The sequence below is a fragment of the Falco punctatus genome (assembly GCF_963210335.1).
Source record: "Falco punctatus genome assembly, chromosome: 10".
Lineage (NCBI taxonomy): Eukaryota > Metazoa > Chordata > Aves > Falconiformes > Falconidae > Falco > Falco punctatus.
In genome coordinates, this window is record NC_137590.1 from 35,517,576 (window position 1) to 35,536,940 (window position 19,365).

Below are 19,365 nucleotides of genomic sequence, written 5' to 3' on the forward strand. Positions count from 1 at the left end.
CTATGTTCAGGTTTAGATAAAACTAATTAGCTCAATACTAAGAGCAAAACCCATGAATCTCTTCTGCTTCCTGTCCTTACCCTTCCTAACACAAGTTAGAGACATCTCTTCAAGAAAGGTATTTTACAAAAATACCCAAGCCTGTTACTGAAGAGGACAAGATAATCTTAAATAAAATTAATTCTGAAGGTCTATTACTCACAGTTACTGAGAAACTGTGCCTTACTGATCTCTGTCTTTTTGTGTTTATCCCCATGCAGGGACACGTCTGCGGACTTTGCGGAAACTATGATGGCAATGGAAATAATGACTTCACTACTCGCAGTCAGTCTGTGGTAGGAAATGTGCTGGAGTTTGCCAACAGCTGGAAAGTGTCTTCTAGTTGCCCAAATGCCAATCGTACCAAAGATCCATGCACTGCAAATCCATACAGGAAAGCCTGGGCACAGAAGCAATGCAGCATCATTACCAGTGAAGTGTTTGCAAAGTGTCACTCCGAGGTATGGCAAAAACTTCAGTCTTAATGTAATTTATGGCTCAAGACAACTTAATTTTTATGTGGGACAGCTGAAAAATACAATAAAAACCACTTTGTCATGCTTGACAAGGTGAAATCAAACCAAGTTCCAGGGAGACTGCATAGAAAGTATTTTCACTTTCATTTTCTCAGCTTGTGCCTTGAGCTAGTACACTAAAGAAAAGGATAGGTTGTTTTGGTTTTGTTGTTGTTTTTGTTGTTGTTTTCATTAGAAGGAGTAATCACAGATAAATCTCAAGATATGTTTATTTTCTAATGGGATAATGGGATAATTTTCTACTAATATGAATATCATTCTTCTGATATGTATGACTGTGTGCTAGCTTGTAGTAATGCAACTATTAGTTCTGCAAATGTATCTGCAACATCAAATAGGTCTTAGAATTATGACTTATTAGTAATATCTTTATTCTACATTTTCCTCTTAATTTCTCAAAGCATTCTCATGGTTTTCTCTTTTCTTCTCTCTCACACATACAGAGTTGTCAGTTTAAGATATTTTATTCACATTTTTTAGGACAATGAATGCTTTGTCAAAGAGGACAAATGCATGAAAACTCAAATGTTTTCTCCAACAGGTTGAACCAAATGAATATTATCAAGCATGTGTGGATGACGCTTGTGCCTGCGACACTGGAGGAGACTGTGAATGTTTCTGTACAGCAGTAGCTGCCTATGCTCAAGTGTGTAATGAGCGGGACATCTGCATTTCATGGAGGACTCCATCCATTTGTCGTGAGTTTCACCCTACTACATTTTGAAGGGGTCTAGAGAGGAAAAAAAAAAAAGGGGGGGGGGTGCTGAAGAAAAAAAAACGGGACAAAGAAAGAAAGAAGGATGTAACTATATTTGTAAGAGGCATTGCTGTATTCTAAAACCAGCAAAAAAACCCACAAAGCAAGTTGACTAAATCACTGGAAGCCAATCTATTTTCTTAAAATGAAACTATTGATAGTAACCTGACAAGGGGTGTCACTACTGTCTGATTTACTTGTCAATCATGACACACCACTGGTGAACTATAATATTGTATAACACTCCCACCTGTCTACATCAGGCTCAGTGTAAATAAATATTAGTGCATACTAGCTAAAATCAGTGATTCAATTAATTGATTTTCATGCTTAATGTATAACTCTGTTCTATGTTTTATAACTTTACTGGTGTCAAAAGGTGGTAGAAGTGCAACAATTGTATTAAATTAGAAATAAGACAATATAGCTTTCACCACGTATGTGACTATGCTGCTCCCATGGGATTTTTACCCAGCAAAACTGGAATACTGTAGAGCAAAAAGATCAAAAGTCTTTTTCTGTCATTCCTTCTTCCTCTAGCTCTGTTCTGTGATTACTACAATCCACAAGGGGAATGTGAGTGGCACTACCAGCCATGTGGAGCCCCTTGCATGAAGACCTGCAATAATCCAAGTGGGAAATGCCTTCATGAGTTGAGAGGTTTGGAAGGTAAACATAATTATGCATATCTTATTCTACTTATAAGAAGCTAAAATGCAGTATGATTAACCAAATTCATGTTACTTAGCATATGACATGTTTATATTAGAAATTATAAGAAGAGATTTTCTAATTACTGCCTAATGGCTATGAAATTGTTTGGAGAGAAGATGAGGACAAAATGCTCCAAAGCTTCACGTGCAATCAAAGGAACAGAAGAGAGAGAGTCTGGAAGTCCACTTGCCATATGGGATAATATAGGGAAAGCAGATATAAGGAGAGTATAGAGTTACTTCTACTTGTGAAAGGCCATGTATCAACATAACTCTCATTTTTTATTGCAGGCTGCTATCCGCAATGTCCAAAGAATAAGCCCTATTTTGATGAGGAAACCATGACTTGTGTTTCTAATTGTGGTTGTTATGAAAATGGAAAAAATTACAAACCAGGAATGCAGATGCCTTCAAAGCAGAATTGTCAATCATGGTAGGATTAGTAAAGATTTTTAAACGTTGAATTTAAAGCTGTGGAACATAATTGATCATGCATTAAGTTTGTTTGCCCACAGGAACTAGGCCACTCAGGCTGCTGAATAACGTCTAACATTCTTCCTTCCCCAGGAAATTAAATGATGACATGGTGAAACATTTTACCATAGAGAGATTAATTTTCTGTTGTTCTGTACTCCAATTGAAGTACTTTAAAATTATTATTATTATTATCATTATTAAATTAAGGAAAAGCAAATTAAAATAATAATAGTTATGAAAATAGCCGGAGAATTTTTATTAAGATAGTCCTACAGTTACTATGTGAAATTATTTAGAAGTTAGTAGGCAACTAATCTTCATTGTTTTGATCTTGTTTCTGTTATTGTCCTGGTACTTCCATATTTGCAACTGTTAGCAAGTATTCTTACACATTCTGTCAGAACCGATGACATGCTGGGACAAGTGCTGCTAAGCCTTCTGTCAAATAGCACAAAGTTAGCAGAACCAGTTGGGAAGCAGTTAACACCTGTACTAAGATACCTTTAGAGTAGCTACACTTGAATACTGTAAGCGGTGCAGTCAGAATGGCAGAGAGCTTAGCGAGAAACTCAGCTGAACTAACCCAAATTTCATAGCATGTTTTGCAGTTCATAGACAGCTTTGCCTGCATCAGCTACATCATTAACAGCACTAAACCTAACCTGTTAAATACATGTCTATATTTACTTGAGTTTGTTCAGCGTACAGATGCCCTTAGTCATTGTAAATAAATATATCAATATTCAGTTCTTAACAGATAATAGATAAATTCCCTTTAAAACCAGAATATATTCCTGCATCTTTTGGAAGTCTGAAATTCGCTGTGTAGACAGCCTCAATATCTGTGATACAGTGATGCTTTCTCAAAATTATACATTTACTGCACCTTCCCTTACAAAAAATAACTACCAGTCAGGGAGATAAGAACATTTCAGAACCCCTCCCCACATCATTGCCCAGCTCCCAAAAGCACCAATAAGGATACTGCATGTTTACTATGCTGACACAGAAAAGCTGCCTTTCTTGCCAGAAAACAGAGTCATCCTACCTAATCTGAATTTGTACAGGAGAACTGAACATCTAACTCAGAGAAGATAGGGTCTTTCTATGTTTAAACACTGAATGAATAGCAAAGAATTGATAGAAAAAAATGAAACAATAAAATGATGTAATGAACCAATATATTCACATCATAATCTCCTTTTTTCTCTTTTCCAGTGAATGCACAATTCATGGCAAAAAATGCAAATATGATGAAAATGGTATGTTGACAATGTTGGTTTTATCTGTATAGGATGTATTTGAGGAACTCTGTGTTTTGGATAACAAACAGTAACACCCTCTCCTGATTTACAGAATGTGTCTGCATTTACGAGGGACATAAATACAACTATAGAGATGTGATCTACAATACTACAGATGGCACAGGAGGGTGTATTGTTGCGGTCTGTGGTCCCAATGGAACTATTGAAAGGTTTGTCTATGGATGTCCAGTCTCAACATCACCCACAACAACAACGTTTCACTTCAGCACTACGCCACCTGCTGCTACTTCCACAGGTACAGCCTTTACAGCCCGTAAGGGCATATTCCTTCATTAGAGAGTAAAACAAGACCTACAAAACCATGCCCACACTCACAACATAAATGGATTAATGCAACCTCAAAATAAAAGACAGCAAGTCTCGTTTGTTATTTGTATTTGGTTTCAGTCGATATTTGGTAAACAAACTAACACAAGGAAATAAACAGAAAATAAAACCACTTCTAAAAACACCAAAATCAAAACCACTGCACACTGGTTTGATACTATTAATTTGCTTAGCTTTCTGGTGAATGATTAAAAAATCAGTATCAGATTTATTATCTGTAACTGTAACAGTTTCTATAGCTGGAATAATCTTTACTGAATAAGTCGTTATTTTTCTGTAGAATTTTCTGTAGTGGCAATTACAGTATTGCTACTTTTTGAAAAATTCCTGATAAGGTTCATGGTATTTATAATTACAGTACTAAGTGGACTGCTCAGATATTGGCATTGAGACACTGAAATTCTCATTTTTAGTATTCTTGTTCAGCATTCTTCAGGTTGGTAATCTGTAATTACTAGGTGCACAAGTTGTTTAATAAAATACTTATTCAGTATAAAATTTAGAACAACAAGTTTTGAAACACAGAAAACACCAGCCTAGCTGGAATTCATTAAGCATTTTCCAGCCATTTCACAGTAAGAATTCATCTGCAAAAGCTTACAGACTGCTCTCCAACCAATAAATGGTTTCTTAAGACTAGAGCTACACTATGAAGTGTAGGGGTGCTAATAATGCTGCATTAGACATCTTTTATGTTAAATGGAAGAGAAAAGACAATGCAGCATATCACATAAGGAGTCAATGCATTTGGAAGAAAAAAGAACCTATGAATCTAGACTAAATGTTATTCTTTCCACTGGATTTCAATCAGGCTTTGACACTATGGAGAGATTAATAAATACTGAAGCAAAATACAAACCAAGCAATTACATTAAATCAAAGGCAAAACAACAACAACAAAAAGTTATTTCCAACCACCCAATGTGTATAAACTATGTCTGAGACTTATTTCAGCCCTTTGTAAAATATAATAAACATTCTTTTTGGAATTGACAGTTCCAAGCACATTGGTACATTAAATTGCTACGTGATAGATTTTCTGTTCTACTTCATACGAAATTATAAGAAAAATAAACTGATGCACTATAGGCTCATCATGCAAGAAAATGACCTTAGGAAAATTTTCAGCCCATTTAATATAATAAAAAAGGAAATATATGAAGGAAGATAAGTTTCCTGATATCTTATTTTTCACTTTCACAGTGACACCAACTACATCAATATGTGTTCATGAAGTCTGTGAGTGGTCAGAATGGTATGACGGGAGTCAGCAAACCCCTGGCTACGATGGTGGAGATTTTGAAACCTTTCAAGATTTGAGAGCTAAAGGTTATGAAGTCTGTAAAGCTCCACGGGATGTTCAATGCAGAGCAGAGAAATACCCTAACATACCACTGAAAGACCTTGGCCAAGAAGTAGAATGCAGTACAACAGCTGGTCTTATATGTTACAACAAAGATCAGATTTCAACAATGTGCTACAATTATGAAATAAGAATCTTATGCTGTGCTTTTGTACCATGTTCTTCCACAACAAATTTCAGCACATCAACACCAACCATGACACCAGCTAAAAGCACAGAAACATCAAGTTCAACTGAAGAAACCACATCATTTTCAACCACTACATTACCACTTACTACAACTTCTGGAAGTACAACATTCACAACTTCAACTACTAAAGAAACAACTACAAGCACAAGTGAAATGACAACATCTGTAACTTCTTCTGCTTCAACATCTCAACCTTGTATTGAAGAAGAATGCTACTGGTCAATGTGGTACGATGCAAGTTACCCAGGGTCTGGATATGATGATGGAGATTTTGACACAATACACAACATTGAAAAGAAGGGATACAAAGTCTGTAATAACAGAAAGGCTGTTGAATGCAGAGCAGTAAGGTTCCCTGATGTACCATATCCCCTCCTAGAACAACATATAACATGTAACACGGAAGAAGGGTTGATATGCTACAATAAAGACCAACTACCACCAATCTGCTATAATTATGAAATAAGATTTAAATGCTGTCAAAATATAACAGTACCATGCCCAACAAGTAAAGCGCCTACTACAACGTCAACGAAACCAACACCGACCCTAATAGCTACAACTCAAACTACACCGTTCACAGAACTATCAACACCACCACACTTAATAACTAAACATAAAACCACTACAATTTCAACAATGACACCAGAAACAGGATATATACATACTGAAACTACATCAGAAACAACAACCCACACTAAATACGAAACACAGACAACACAAACTTCAAGGCCCACCCCGACACCTACCATATCCTCCACTGGCGTGACCTCCACCACCACCTCGTCCATTACCACCTGTCAAAAAGAAGTGTGCTCCTGGACCGAATGGTTCGACGTCGACTTCCCCTCCCCGGGGCCCAGCCAGGGAGACTTTGAAACCTACGAGCACATCCGGGCCGCCGGCAAGAAGATCTGTCACCAGCCCAAGGAAATCGAGTGCCAGGCAGAGGACTACCCCGAGGTTGCCATCCAACAGGTCGGGCAGGTCGTGCAGTGCGACGTCCACTTTGGCCTGGTGTGCAAGAACGAAGACCAGACCGGCAAATTTAAGTTGTGCCTCAACTACAGGATACGCGTCTACTGCTGCACCCCGAACTACGACTGTGTGACCAGCACACCCCTGCCCACCACCAGCCCCACCACCATCACCACCCGCAAACCAACCACCACCAAACCGACTTCCGCCACAGTCACGACCTCCACCTCCACGACCTCCTCCCCCACCACGCGGCCCACCTCCTCAGAAACCACACTGCAGACCTCCACCACCACAACCAGACCCACCCCGACACCTACCATATCCTCCACTGGCGTGACCTCCACCACCACCACCACCACCACCTCGTCCATTACCACCTGTCAAAAAGAAGTGTGCTCCTGGACCGAATGGTTCGACGTCGACTTCCCCTCCCCGGGGCCCAGCCAGGGAGACTTTGAAACCTACGAGCACATCCGGGCCGCCGGCAAGAAGATCTGTCACCAGCCCAAGGAAATCGAGTGCCAGGCAGAGGACTACCCCGAGGTTGCCATCCAACAGGTCGGGCAGGTCGTGCAGTGCGACGTCCACTTTGGCCTGGTGTGCAAGAACGAAGACCAGACCGGCAAATTTAAGTTGTGCCTCAACTACAGGATACGCGTCTACTGCTGCACCCCGAACTACGACTGTGTGACCAGCACACCCCTGCCCACCACCAGCCCCACCACCATCACCACCCGCAAACCAACCACCACCAAACCGACTTCCGCCACAGTCACGACCTCCACCTCCACGACCTCCTCCCCCACCACGCGGCCCACCTCCTCAGAAACCACACTGCAGACCTCCACCACCACAACCAGACCCACCCCGACACCTACCATATCCTCCACTGGCGTGACCTCCACCACCACCACCACCTCGTCCATTACCACCTGTCAAAAAGAAGTGTGCTCCTGGACCGAATGGTTCGACGTCGACTTCCCCTCCCCGGGGCCCAGCCAGGGAGACTTTGAAACCTACGAGCACATCCGGGCCGCCGGCAAGAAGATCTGTCACCAGCCCAAGGAAATCGAGTGCCAGGCAGAGGACTACCCCGAGGTTGCCATCCAACAGGTCGGGCAGGTCGTGCAGTGCGATGTCCACTTTGGCCTGGTGTGCAAGAACGAAGACCAGACCGGCAAATTTAAGTTGTGCCTCAACTACAGGATACGCGTCTACTGCTGCACCCCGAACTACGACTGTGTGACCAGCACACCCCTGCCCACCACCAGCCCCACCACCATCACCACCCGCAAACCAACCACCACCAAACCGACTTCCGCCACAGTCACGACCTCCACCTCCACGACCTCCTCCCCCACCACGCGGCCCACCTCCTCAGAAACCACACTGCAGACCTCCACCACCACAACCAGACCCACCCCGACACCTACCATATCCTCCACTGGCGTGACCTCCACCACCACCACCACCACCACCTCGTCCATTACCACCTGTCAAAAAGAAGTGTGCTCCTGGACCGAATGGTTCGACGTCGACTTCCCCTCCCCGGGGCCCAGCCAGGGAGACTTTGAAACCTACGAGCACATCCGGGCCGCCGGCAAGAAGATCTGTCACCAGCCCAAGGAAATCGAGTGCCAGGCAGAGGACTACCCCGAGGTTGCCATCCAACAGGTCGGGCAGGTCGTGCAGTGCGACGTCCACTTTGGCCTGGTGTGCAAGAACGAAGACCAGACCGGCAAATTTAAGTTGTGCCTCAACTACAGGATACGCGTCTACTGCTGCACCCCGAACTACGACTGTGTGACCAGCACACCCCTGCCCACCACCAGCCCCACCACCATCACCACCCGCAAACCAACCACCACCAAACCGACTTCCGCCACAGTCACGACCTCCACCTCCACGACCTCCTCCCCCACCACGCGGCCCACCTCCTCAGAAACCACACTGCAGACCTCCACCACCACAACCAGACCCACCCCGACACCTACCATATCCTCCACTGGCGTGACCTCCACCACCACCACCACCTCGTCCATTACCACCTGTCAAAAAGAAGTGTGCTCCTGGACCGAATGGTTCGACGTCGACTTCCCCTCCCCGGGGCCCAGCCAGGGAGACTTTGAAACCTACGAGCACATCCGGGCCGCCGGCAAGAAGATCTGTCACCAGCCCAAGGAAATCGAGTGCCAGGCAGAGGACTACCCCGAGGTTGCCATCCAACAGGTCGGGCAGGTCGTGCAGTGCGACGTCCACTTTGGCCTGGTGTGCAAGAACGAAGACCAGACCGGCAAATTTAAGTTGTGCCTCAACTACAGGATACGCGTCTACTGCTGCACCCCGAACTACGACTGTGTGACCAGCACACCCCTGCCCACCACCAGCCCCACCACCATCACCACCCGCAAACCAACCACCACCAAACCGACTTCCGCCACAGTCACGACCTCCACCTCCACGACCTCCTCCCCCACCACGCGGCCCACCTCCTCAGAAACCACACTGCAGACCTCCACCACCACAACCAGACCCACCCCGACACCTACCATATCCTCCACTGGCGTGACCTCCACCACCACCACCACCTCGTCCATTACCACCTGTCAAAAAGAAGTGTGCTCCTGGACCGAATGGTTCGACGTCGACTTCCCCTCCCCGGGGCCCAGCCAGGGAGACTTTGAAACCTACGAGCACATCCGGGCCGCCGGCAAGAAGATCTGTCACCAGCCCAAGGAAATCGAGTGCCAGGCAGAGGACTACCCCGAGGTTGCCATCCAACAGGTCGGGCAGGTCGTGCAGTGCGACGTCCACTTTGGCCTGGTGTGCAAGAACGAAGACCAGACCGGCAAATTTAAGTTGTGCCTCAACTACAGGATACGCGTCTACTGCTGCACCCCGAACTATGACTGTGTGACCAGCACACCCCTGCCCACCACCAGCCCCACCACCATCACCACCCGCAAACCAACCACCACCAAACCGACTTCCGCCACAGTCACGACCTCCACCTCCACGACCTCCTCCCCCACCACGCGGCCCACCTCCTCAGAAACCACACTGCAGACCTCCACCACCACAACCAGACCCACCCCGACACCTACCATATCCTCCACTGGCGTGACCTCCACCACCACCACCACCTCGTCCATTACCACCTGTCAAAAAGAAGTGTGCTCCTGGACCGAATGGTTCGACGTCGACTTCCCCTCCCCGGGGCCCAGCCAGGGAGACTTTGAAACCTACGAGCACATCCGGGCCGCCGGCAAGAAGATCTGTCACCAGCCCAAGGAAATCGAGTGCCAGGCAGAGGACTACCCCGAGGTTGCCATCCAACAGGTCGGGCAGGTCGTGCAGTGCGACGTCCACTTTGGCCTGGTGTGCAAGAACGAAGACCAGACCGGCAAATTTAAGTTGTGCCTCAACTACAGGATACGCGTCTACTGCTGCACCCCGAACTACGACTGTGTGACCAGCACACCCCTGCCCACCACCAGCCCCACCACCATCACCACCCGCAAACCAACCACCACCAAACCGACTTCCGCCACAGTCACGACCTCCACCTCCACGACCTCCTCCCCCACCACGCGGCCCACCTCCTCAGAAACCACACTGCAGACCTCCACCACCACAACCAGACCCACCCCGACACCTACCATATCCTCCACTGGCGTGACCTCCACCACCACCACCACCACCACCTCGTCCATTACCACCTGTCAAAAAGAAGTGTGCTCCTGGACCGAATGGTTCGACGTCGACTTCCCCTCCCCGGGGCCCAGCCAGGGAGACTTTGAAACCTACGAGCACATCCGGGCCGCCGGCAAGAAGATCTGTCACCAGCCCAAGGAAATCGAGTGCCAGGCAGAGGACTACCCCGAGGTTGCCATCCAACAGGTCGGGCAGGTCGTGCAGTGCGACGTCCACTTTGGCCTGGTGTGCAAGAACGAAGACCAGACCGGCAAATTTAAGTTGTGCCTCAACTACAGGATACGCGTCTACTGCTGCACCCCGAACTACGACTGTGTGACCAGCACACCCCTGCCCACCACCAGCCCCACCACCATCACCACCCGCAAACCAACCACCACCAAACCGACTTCCGCCACAGTCACGACCTCCACCTCCACGACCTCCTCCCCCACCACGCGGCCCACCTCCTCAGAAACCACACTGCAGACCTCCACCACCACAACCAGACCCACCCCGACACCTACCATATCCTCCACTGGCGTGACCTCCACCACCACCACCACCACCACCTCGTCCATTACCACCTGTCAAAAAGAAGTGTGCTCCTGGACCGAATGGTTCGACGTCGACTTCCCCTCCCCGGGGCCCAGCCAGGGAGACTTTGAAACCTACGAGCACATCCGGGCCGCCGGCAAGAAGATCTGTCACCAGCCCAAGGAAATCGAGTGCCAGGCAGAGGACTACCCCGAGGTTGCCATCCAACAGGTCGGGCAGGTCGTGCAGTGCGACGTCCACTTTGGCCTGGTGTGCAAGAACGAAGACCAGACCGGCAAATTTAAGTTGTGCCTCAACTACAGGATACGCGTCTACTGCTGCACCCCGAACTACGACTGTGTGACCAGCACACCCCTGCCCACCACCAGCCCCACCACCATCACCACCCGCAAACCAACCACCACCAAACCGACTTCCGCCACAGTCACGACCTCCACCTCCACGACCTCCTCCCCCACCACGCGGCCCACCTCCTCAGAAACCACACTGCAGACCTCCACCACCACAACCAGACCCACCCCGACACCTACCATATCCTCCACTGGCGTGACCTCCACCACCACCACCACCACCACCTCGTCCATTACCACCTGTCAAAAAGAAGTGTGCTCCTGGACCGAATGGTTCGACGTCGACTTCCCCTCCCCGGGGCCCAGCCAGGGAGACTTTGAAACCTACGAGCACATCCGGGCCGCCGGCAAGAAGATCTGTCACCAGCCCAAGGAAATCGAGTGCCAGGCAGAGGACTACCCCGAGGTTGCCATCCAACAGGTCGGGCAGGTCGTGCAGTGCGACGTCCACTTTGGCCTGGTGTGCAAGAACGAAGACCAGACCGGCAAATTTAAGTTGTGCCTCAACTACAGGATACGCGTCTACTGCTGCACCCCGAACTACGACTGTGTGACCAGCACACCCCTGCCCACCACCAGCCCCACCACCATCACCACCCGCAAACCAACCACCACCAAACCGACTTCCGCCACAGTCACGACCTCCACCTCCACGACCTCCTCCCCCACCACGCGGCCCACCTCCTCAGAAACCACACTGCAGACCTCCACCACCACAACCAGACCCACCCCGACACCTACCATATCCTCCACTGGCGTGACCTCCACCACCACCACCACCTCGTCCATTACCACCTGTCAAAAAGAAGTGTGCTCCTGGACCGAATGGTTCGACGTCGACTTCCCCTCCCCGGGGCCCAGCCAGGGAGACTTTGAAACCTACGAGCACATCCGGGCCGCCGGCAAGAAGATCTGTCACCAGCCCAAGGAAATCGAGTGCCAGGCAGAGGACTACCCCGAGGTTGCCATCCAACAGGTCGGGCAGGTCGTGCAGTGCGACGTCCACTTTGGCCTGGTGTGCAAGAACGAAGACCAGACCGGCAAATTTAAGTTGTGCCTCAACTACAGGATACGCGTCTACTGCTGCACCCCGAACTACGACTGTGTGACCAGCACACCCCTGCCCACCACCAGCCCCACCACCATCACCACCCGCAAACCAACCACCACCAAACCGACTTCCGCCACAGTCACGACCTCCACCTCCACGACCTCCTCCCCCACCACGCGGCCCACCTCCTCAGAAACCACACTGCAGACCTCCACCACCACAACCAGACCCACCCCGACACCTACCATATCCTCCACTGGCGTGACCTCCACCACCACCACCACCTCGTCCATTACCACCTGTCAAAAAGAAGTGTGCTCCTGGACCGAATGGTTCGACGTCGACTTCCCCTCCCCGGGGCCCAGCCAGGGAGACTTTGAAACCTACGAGCACATCCGGGCCGCCGGCAAGAAGATCTGTCACCAGCCCAAGGAAATCGAGTGCCAGGCAGAGGACTACCCCGAGGTTGCCATCCAACAGGTCGGGCAGGTCGTGCAGTGCGACGTCCACTTTGGCCTGGTGTGCAAGAACGAAGACCAGACCGGCAAATTTAAGTTGTGCCTCAACTACAGGATACGCGTCTACTGCTGCACCCCGAACTACGACTGTGTGACCAGCACACCCCTGCCCACCACCAGCCCCACCACCATCACCACCCGCAAACCAACCACCACCAAACCGACTTCCGCCACAGTCACGACCTCCACCTCCACGACCTCCTCCCCCACCACGCGGCCCACCTCCTCAGAAACCACACTGCAGACCTCCACCACCACAACCAGACCCACCCCGACACCTACCATATCCTCCACTGGCGTGACCTCCACCACCACCACCACCACCACCTCGTCCATTACCACCTGTCAAAAAGAAGTGTGCTCCTGGACCGAATGGTTCGACGTCGACTTCCCCTCCCCGGGGCCCAGCCAGGGAGACTTTGAAACCTACGAGCACATCCGGGCCGCCGGCAAGAAGATCTGTCACCAGCCCAAGGAAATCGAGTGCCAGGCAGAGGACTACCCCGAGGTTGCCATCCAACAGGTCGGGCAGGTCGTGCAGTGCGACGTCCACTTTGGCCTGGTGTGCAAGAACGAAGACCAGACCGGCAAATTTAAGTTGTGCCTCAACTACAGGATACGCGTCTACTGCTGCACCCCGAACTACGACTGTGTGACCAGCACACCCCTGCCCACCACCAGCCCCACCACCATCACCACCCGCAAACCAACCACCACCAAACCGACTTCCGCCACAGTCACGACCTCCACCTCCACGACCTCCTCCCCCACCACGCGGCCCACCTCCTCAGAAACCACACTGCAGACCTCCACCACCACAACCAGACCCACCCCGACACCTACCATATCCTCCACTGGCGTGACCTCCACCACCACCACCACCACCACCTCGTCCATTACCACCTGTCAAAAAGAAGTGTGCTCCTGGACCGAATGGTTCGACGTCGACTTCCCCTCCCCGGGGCCCAGCCAGGGAGACTTTGAAACCTACGAGCACATCCGGGCCGCCGGCAAGAAGATCTGTCACCAGCCCAAGGAAATCGAGTGCCAGGCAGAGGACTACCCCGAGGTTGCCATCCAACAGGTCGGGCAGGTCGTGCAGTGCGACGTCCACTTTGGCCTGGTGTGCAAGAACGAAGACCAGACCGGCAAATTTAAGTTGTGCCTCAACTACAGGATACGCGTCTACTGCTGCACCCCGAACTACGACTGTGTGACCAGCACACCCCTGCCCACCACCAGCCCCACCACCATCACCACCCGCAAACCAACCACCACCAAACCGACTTCCGCCACAGTCACGACCTCCACCTCCACGACCTCCTCCCCCACCACGCGGCCCACCTCCTCAGAAACCACACTGCAGACCTCCACCACCACAACCAGACCCACCCCGACACCTACCATATCCTCCACTGGCGTGACCTCCACCACCACCACCACCTCGTCCATTACCACCTGTCAAAAAGAAGTGTGCTCCTGGACCGAATGGTTCGACGTCGACTTCCCCTCCCCGGGGCCCAGCCAGGGAGACTTTGAAACCTACGAGCACATCCGGGCCGCCGGCAAGAAGATCTGTCACCAGCCCAAGGAAATCGAGTGCCAGGCAGAGGACTACCCCGAGGTTGCCATCCAACAGGTCGGGCAGGTCGTGCAGTGCGACGTCCACTTTGGCCTGGTGTGCAAGAACGAAGACCAGACCGGCAAATTTAAGTTGTGCCTCAACTACAGGATACGCGTCTACTGCTGCACCCCGAACTACGACTGTGTGACCAGCACACCCCTGCCCACCACCAGCCCCACCACCATCACCACCCGCAAACCAACCACCACCAAACCGACTTCCGCCACAGTCACGACCTCCACCTCCACGACCTCCTCCCCCACCACGCGGCCCACCTCCTCAGAAACCACACTGCAGACCTCCACCACCACAACCAGACCCACCCCGACACCTACCATATCCTCCACTGGCGTGACCTCCACCACCACCACCACCACCACCTCGTCCATTACCACCTGTCAAAAAGAAGTGTGCTCCTGGACCGAATGGTTCGACGTCGACTTCCCCTCCCCGGGGCCCAGCCAGGGAGACTTTGAAACCTACGAGCACATCCGGGCCGCCGGCAAGAAGATCTGTCACCAGCCCAAGGAAATCGAGTGCCAGGCAGAGGACTACCCCGAGGTTGCCATCCAACAGGTCGGGCAGGTCGTGCAGTGCGACGTCCACTTTGGCCTGGTGTGCAAGAACGAAGACCAGACCGGCAAATTTAAGTTGTGCCTCAACTACAGGATACGCGTCTACTGCTGCACCCCGAACTACGACTGTGTGACCAGCACACCCCTGCCCACCACCAGCCCCACCACCATCACCACCCGCAAACCAACCACCACCAAACCGACTTCCGCCACAGTCACGACCTCCACCTCCACGACCTCCTCCCCCACCACGCGGCCCACCTCCTCAGAAACCACACTGCAGACCTCCACCACCACAACCAGACCCACCCCGACACCTACCATATCCTCCACTGGCGTGACCTCCACCACCACCACCACCACCACCTCGTCCATTACCACCTGTCAAAAAGAAGTGTGCTCCTGGACCGAATGGTTCGACGTCGACTTCCCCTCCCCGGGGCCCAGCCAGGGAGACTTTGAAACCTACGAGCACATCCGGGCCGCCGGCAAGAAGATCTGTCACCAGCCCAAGGAAATCGAGTGCCAGGCAGAGGACTACCCCGAGGTTGCCATCCAACAGGTCGGGCAGGTCGTGCAGTGCGACGTCCACTTTGGCCTGGTGTGCAAGAACGAAGACCAGACCGGCAAATTTAAGTTGTGCCTCAACTACAGGATACGCGTCTACTGCTGCACCCCGAACTACGACTGTGTGACCAGCACACCCCTGCCCACCACCAGCCCCACCACCATCACCACCCGCAAACCAACCACCACCAAACCGACTTCCGCCACAGTCACGACCTCCACCTCCACGACCTCCTCCCCCACCACGCGGCCCACCTCCTCAGAAACCACACTGCAGACCTCCACCACCACAACCAGACCCACCCCGACACCTACCATATCCTCCACTGGCGTGACCTCCACCACCACCACCACCTCGTCCATTACCACCTGTCAAAAAGAAGTGTGCTCCTGGACCGAATGGTTCGACGTCGACTTCCCCTCCCCGGGGCCCAGCCAGGGAGACTTTGAAACCTACGAGCACATCCGGGCCGCCGGCAAGAAGATCTGTCACCAGCCCAAGGAAATCGAGTGCCAGGCAGAGGACTACCCCGAGGTTGCCATCCAACAGGTCGGGCAGGTCGTGCAGTGCGACGTCCACTTTGGCCTGGTGTGCAAGAACGAAGACCAGACCGGCAAATTTAAGTTGTGCCTCAACTACAGGATACGCGTCTACTGCTGCACCCCGAACTACGACTGTGTGACCAGCACACCCCTGCCCACCACCAGCCCCACCACCATCACCACCCGCAAACCAACCACCACCAAACCGACTTCCGCCACAGTCACGACCTCCACCTCCACGACCTCCTCCCCCACCACGCGGCCCACCTCCTCAGAAACCACACTGCAGACCTCCACCACCACAACCAGACCCACCCCGACACCTACCATATCCTCCACTGGCGTGACCTCCACCACCACCACCACCACCACCTCGTCCATTACCACCTGTCAAAAAGAAGTGTGCTCCTGGACCGAATGGTTCGACGTCGACTTCCCCTCCCCGGGGCCCAGCCAGGGAGACTTTGAAACCTACGAGCACATCCGGGCCGCCGGCAAGAAGATCTGTCACCAGCCCAAGGAAATCGAGTGCCAGGCAGAGGACTACCCCGAGGTTGCCATCCAACAGGTCGGGCAGGTCGTGCAGTGCGACGTCCACTTTGGCCTGGTGTGCAAGAACGAAGACCAGACCGGCAAATTTAAGTTGTGCCTCAACTACAGGATACGCGTCTACTGCTGCACCCCGAACTACGACTGTGTGACCAGCACACCCCTGCCCACCACCAGCCCCACCACCATCACCACCCGCAAACCAACCACCACCAAACCGACTTCCGCCACAGTCACGACCTCCACCTCCACGACCTCCTCCCCCACCACGCGGCCCACCTCCTCAGAAACCACACTGCAGACCTCCACCACCACAACCAGACCCACCCCGACACCTACCATATCCTCCACTGGCGTGACCTCCACCACCACCACCACCACCACCTCGTCCATTACCACCTGTCAAAAAGAAGTGTGCTCCTGGACCGAATGGTTCGACGTCGACTTCCCCTCCCCGGGGCCCAGCCAGGGAGACTTTGAAACCTACGAGCACATCCGGGCCGCCGGCAAGAAGATCTGTCACCAGCCCAAGGAAATCGAGTGCCAGGCAGAGGACTACCCCGAGGTTGCCATCCAACAGGTCGGGCAGGTCGTGCAGTGCGACGTCCACTTTGGCCTGGTGTGCAAGAACGAAGACCAGACCGGCAAATTTAAGTTGTGCCTCAACTACAGGATACGCGTCTACTGCTGCACCCCGAACTACGACTGTGTGACCAGCACACCCCTGCCCACCACCAGCCCCACCACCATCACCACCCGCAAACCAACCACCACCAAACCGACTTCCGCCACAGTCACGACCTCCACCTCCACGACCTCCTCCCCCACCACGCGGCCCACCTCCTCAGAAACCACACTGCAGACCTCCACCACCACAACCAGACCCACCCCGACACCTACCATATCCTCCACTGGCGTGACCTCCACCACCACCACCACCTCGTCCATTACCACCTGTCAAAAAGAAGTGTGCTCCTGGACCGAATGGTTCGACGTCGACTTCCCCTCCCCGGGGCCCAGCCAGGGAGACTTTGAAACCTACGAGCACATCCGGGCCGCCGGCAAGAAGATCTGTCACCAGCCCAAGGAAATCGAGTGCCAGGCAGAGGACTACCCCGAGGTTGCCATCCAACAGGTCGGGCAGGTCGTGCAGTGCGACGTCCACTTTGGCCTGGTGTGCAAGAACGAAGACCAGACCGGCAAATTTAAGTTGTGCCTCAACTACAGGATACGCGTCTACTGCTGCACCCCGAACTACGACTGTGTGACCAGCACACCCCTGCCCACCACCAGCCCCACCACCATCACCACCCGCAAACCAACCACCACCAAACCGACTTCCGCCACAGTCACGACCTCCACCTCCACGACCTCCTCCCCCACCACGCGGCCCACCTCCTCAGAAACCACACTGCAGACCTCCACCACCACAACCAGACCCACCCCGACACCTACCATATCCTCCACTGGCGTGACCTCCACCACCACCACCACCACCACCTCGTCCATTACCACCTGTCAAAAAGAAGTGTGCTCCTGGACCGAATGGTTCGACGTCGACTTCCCCTCCCCGGGGCCCAGCCAGGGAGACTTTGAAACCTACGAGCACATCCGGGCCGCCGGCAAGAAGATCTGTCACCAGCCCAAGGAAATCGAGTGCCAGGCAGAGGACTACCCCGAGGTTGCCATCCAACAGGTCGGGCAGGTCGTGCAGTGCGACGTCCACTTTGGCCTGGTGTGCAAGAACGAAGACCAGACCGGCAAATTTAAGTTGTGCCTCAACTACAGGATACGCGTCTACTGCTGCACCCCGAACTACGACTGTGTGACCAGCACACCCCTGCCCACCACCAGCCCCACCACCATCACCACCCGCAAACCAACCACCACCAAACCGACTTCCGCCACAGTCACGACCTCCACCTCCACGACCTCCTCCCCCACCACGCGGCCCACCTCCTCAGAAACCACACTGCAGACCTCCACCACCACAACCAGACCCACCCCGACACCTACCATATCCTCCACTGGCGTGACCTCCACCACCACCACCACCACCACCTCGTCCATTACCACCTGTCAAAAAGAAGTGTGCTCCTGGACCGAATGGTTCGACGTCGACTTCCCCTCCCCGGGGCCCAGCCAGGGAGACTTTGAAACCTACGAGCACATCCGGGCCGCCGGCAAGAAGATCTGTCACCAGCCCAAGGAAATCGAGTGCCAGGCAGAGGACTACCCCGAGGTTGCCATCCAACAGGTCGGGCAGGTCGTGCAGTGCGACGTCCACTTTGGCCTGGTGTGCAAGAACGAAGACCAGACCGGCAAATTTAAGTTGTGCCTCAACTACAGGATACGCGTCTACTGCTGCACCCCGAACTACGACTGTGTGACCAGCACACCCCTGCCCACCACCAGCCCCACCACCATCACCACCCGCAAACCAACCACCACCAAACCGACTTCCTCCACAGTCATGACCTCCACCTCCACGACCACTTCCCCTACCTCATTTACCCCTTTATCAACACCTTGTTTCTGCAAAGTTGGTGATGCTATATTTTCACCTGGTTAGTTTATCTGTTTTTTTCACTCTAAATATTTTTTTCATTGTTTTGGAATTATTTATAAT

At 52.1% G+C, this 19,365-nt stretch overlaps 1 protein-coding gene across 1 annotated transcript in view; it reads left to right on the plus strand.

The window, feature by feature from the left end:
- Positions 1-19,365, plus strand: part of LOC308071055 (mucin-5AC-like) — a 69,583-nt gene that overhangs the window by 37,823 nt on the left and 12,395 nt on the right. The window contains exons 24-30 of the mRNA XM_080405916.1: positions 96-500; positions 1,117-1,273; positions 1,873-2,001; positions 2,337-2,478; positions 3,741-3,784; positions 3,879-4,082; positions 5,378-19,303. Coding sequence (XP_080262042.1) covers positions 96-500; positions 1,117-1,273; positions 1,873-2,001; positions 2,337-2,478; positions 3,741-3,784; positions 3,879-4,082; positions 5,378-19,303 — 15,007 coding nt within the window. The remainder of the gene's footprint in view (positions 1-95; positions 501-1,116; positions 1,274-1,872; positions 2,002-2,336; positions 2,479-3,740; positions 3,785-3,878; positions 4,083-5,377; positions 19,304-19,365) is intronic.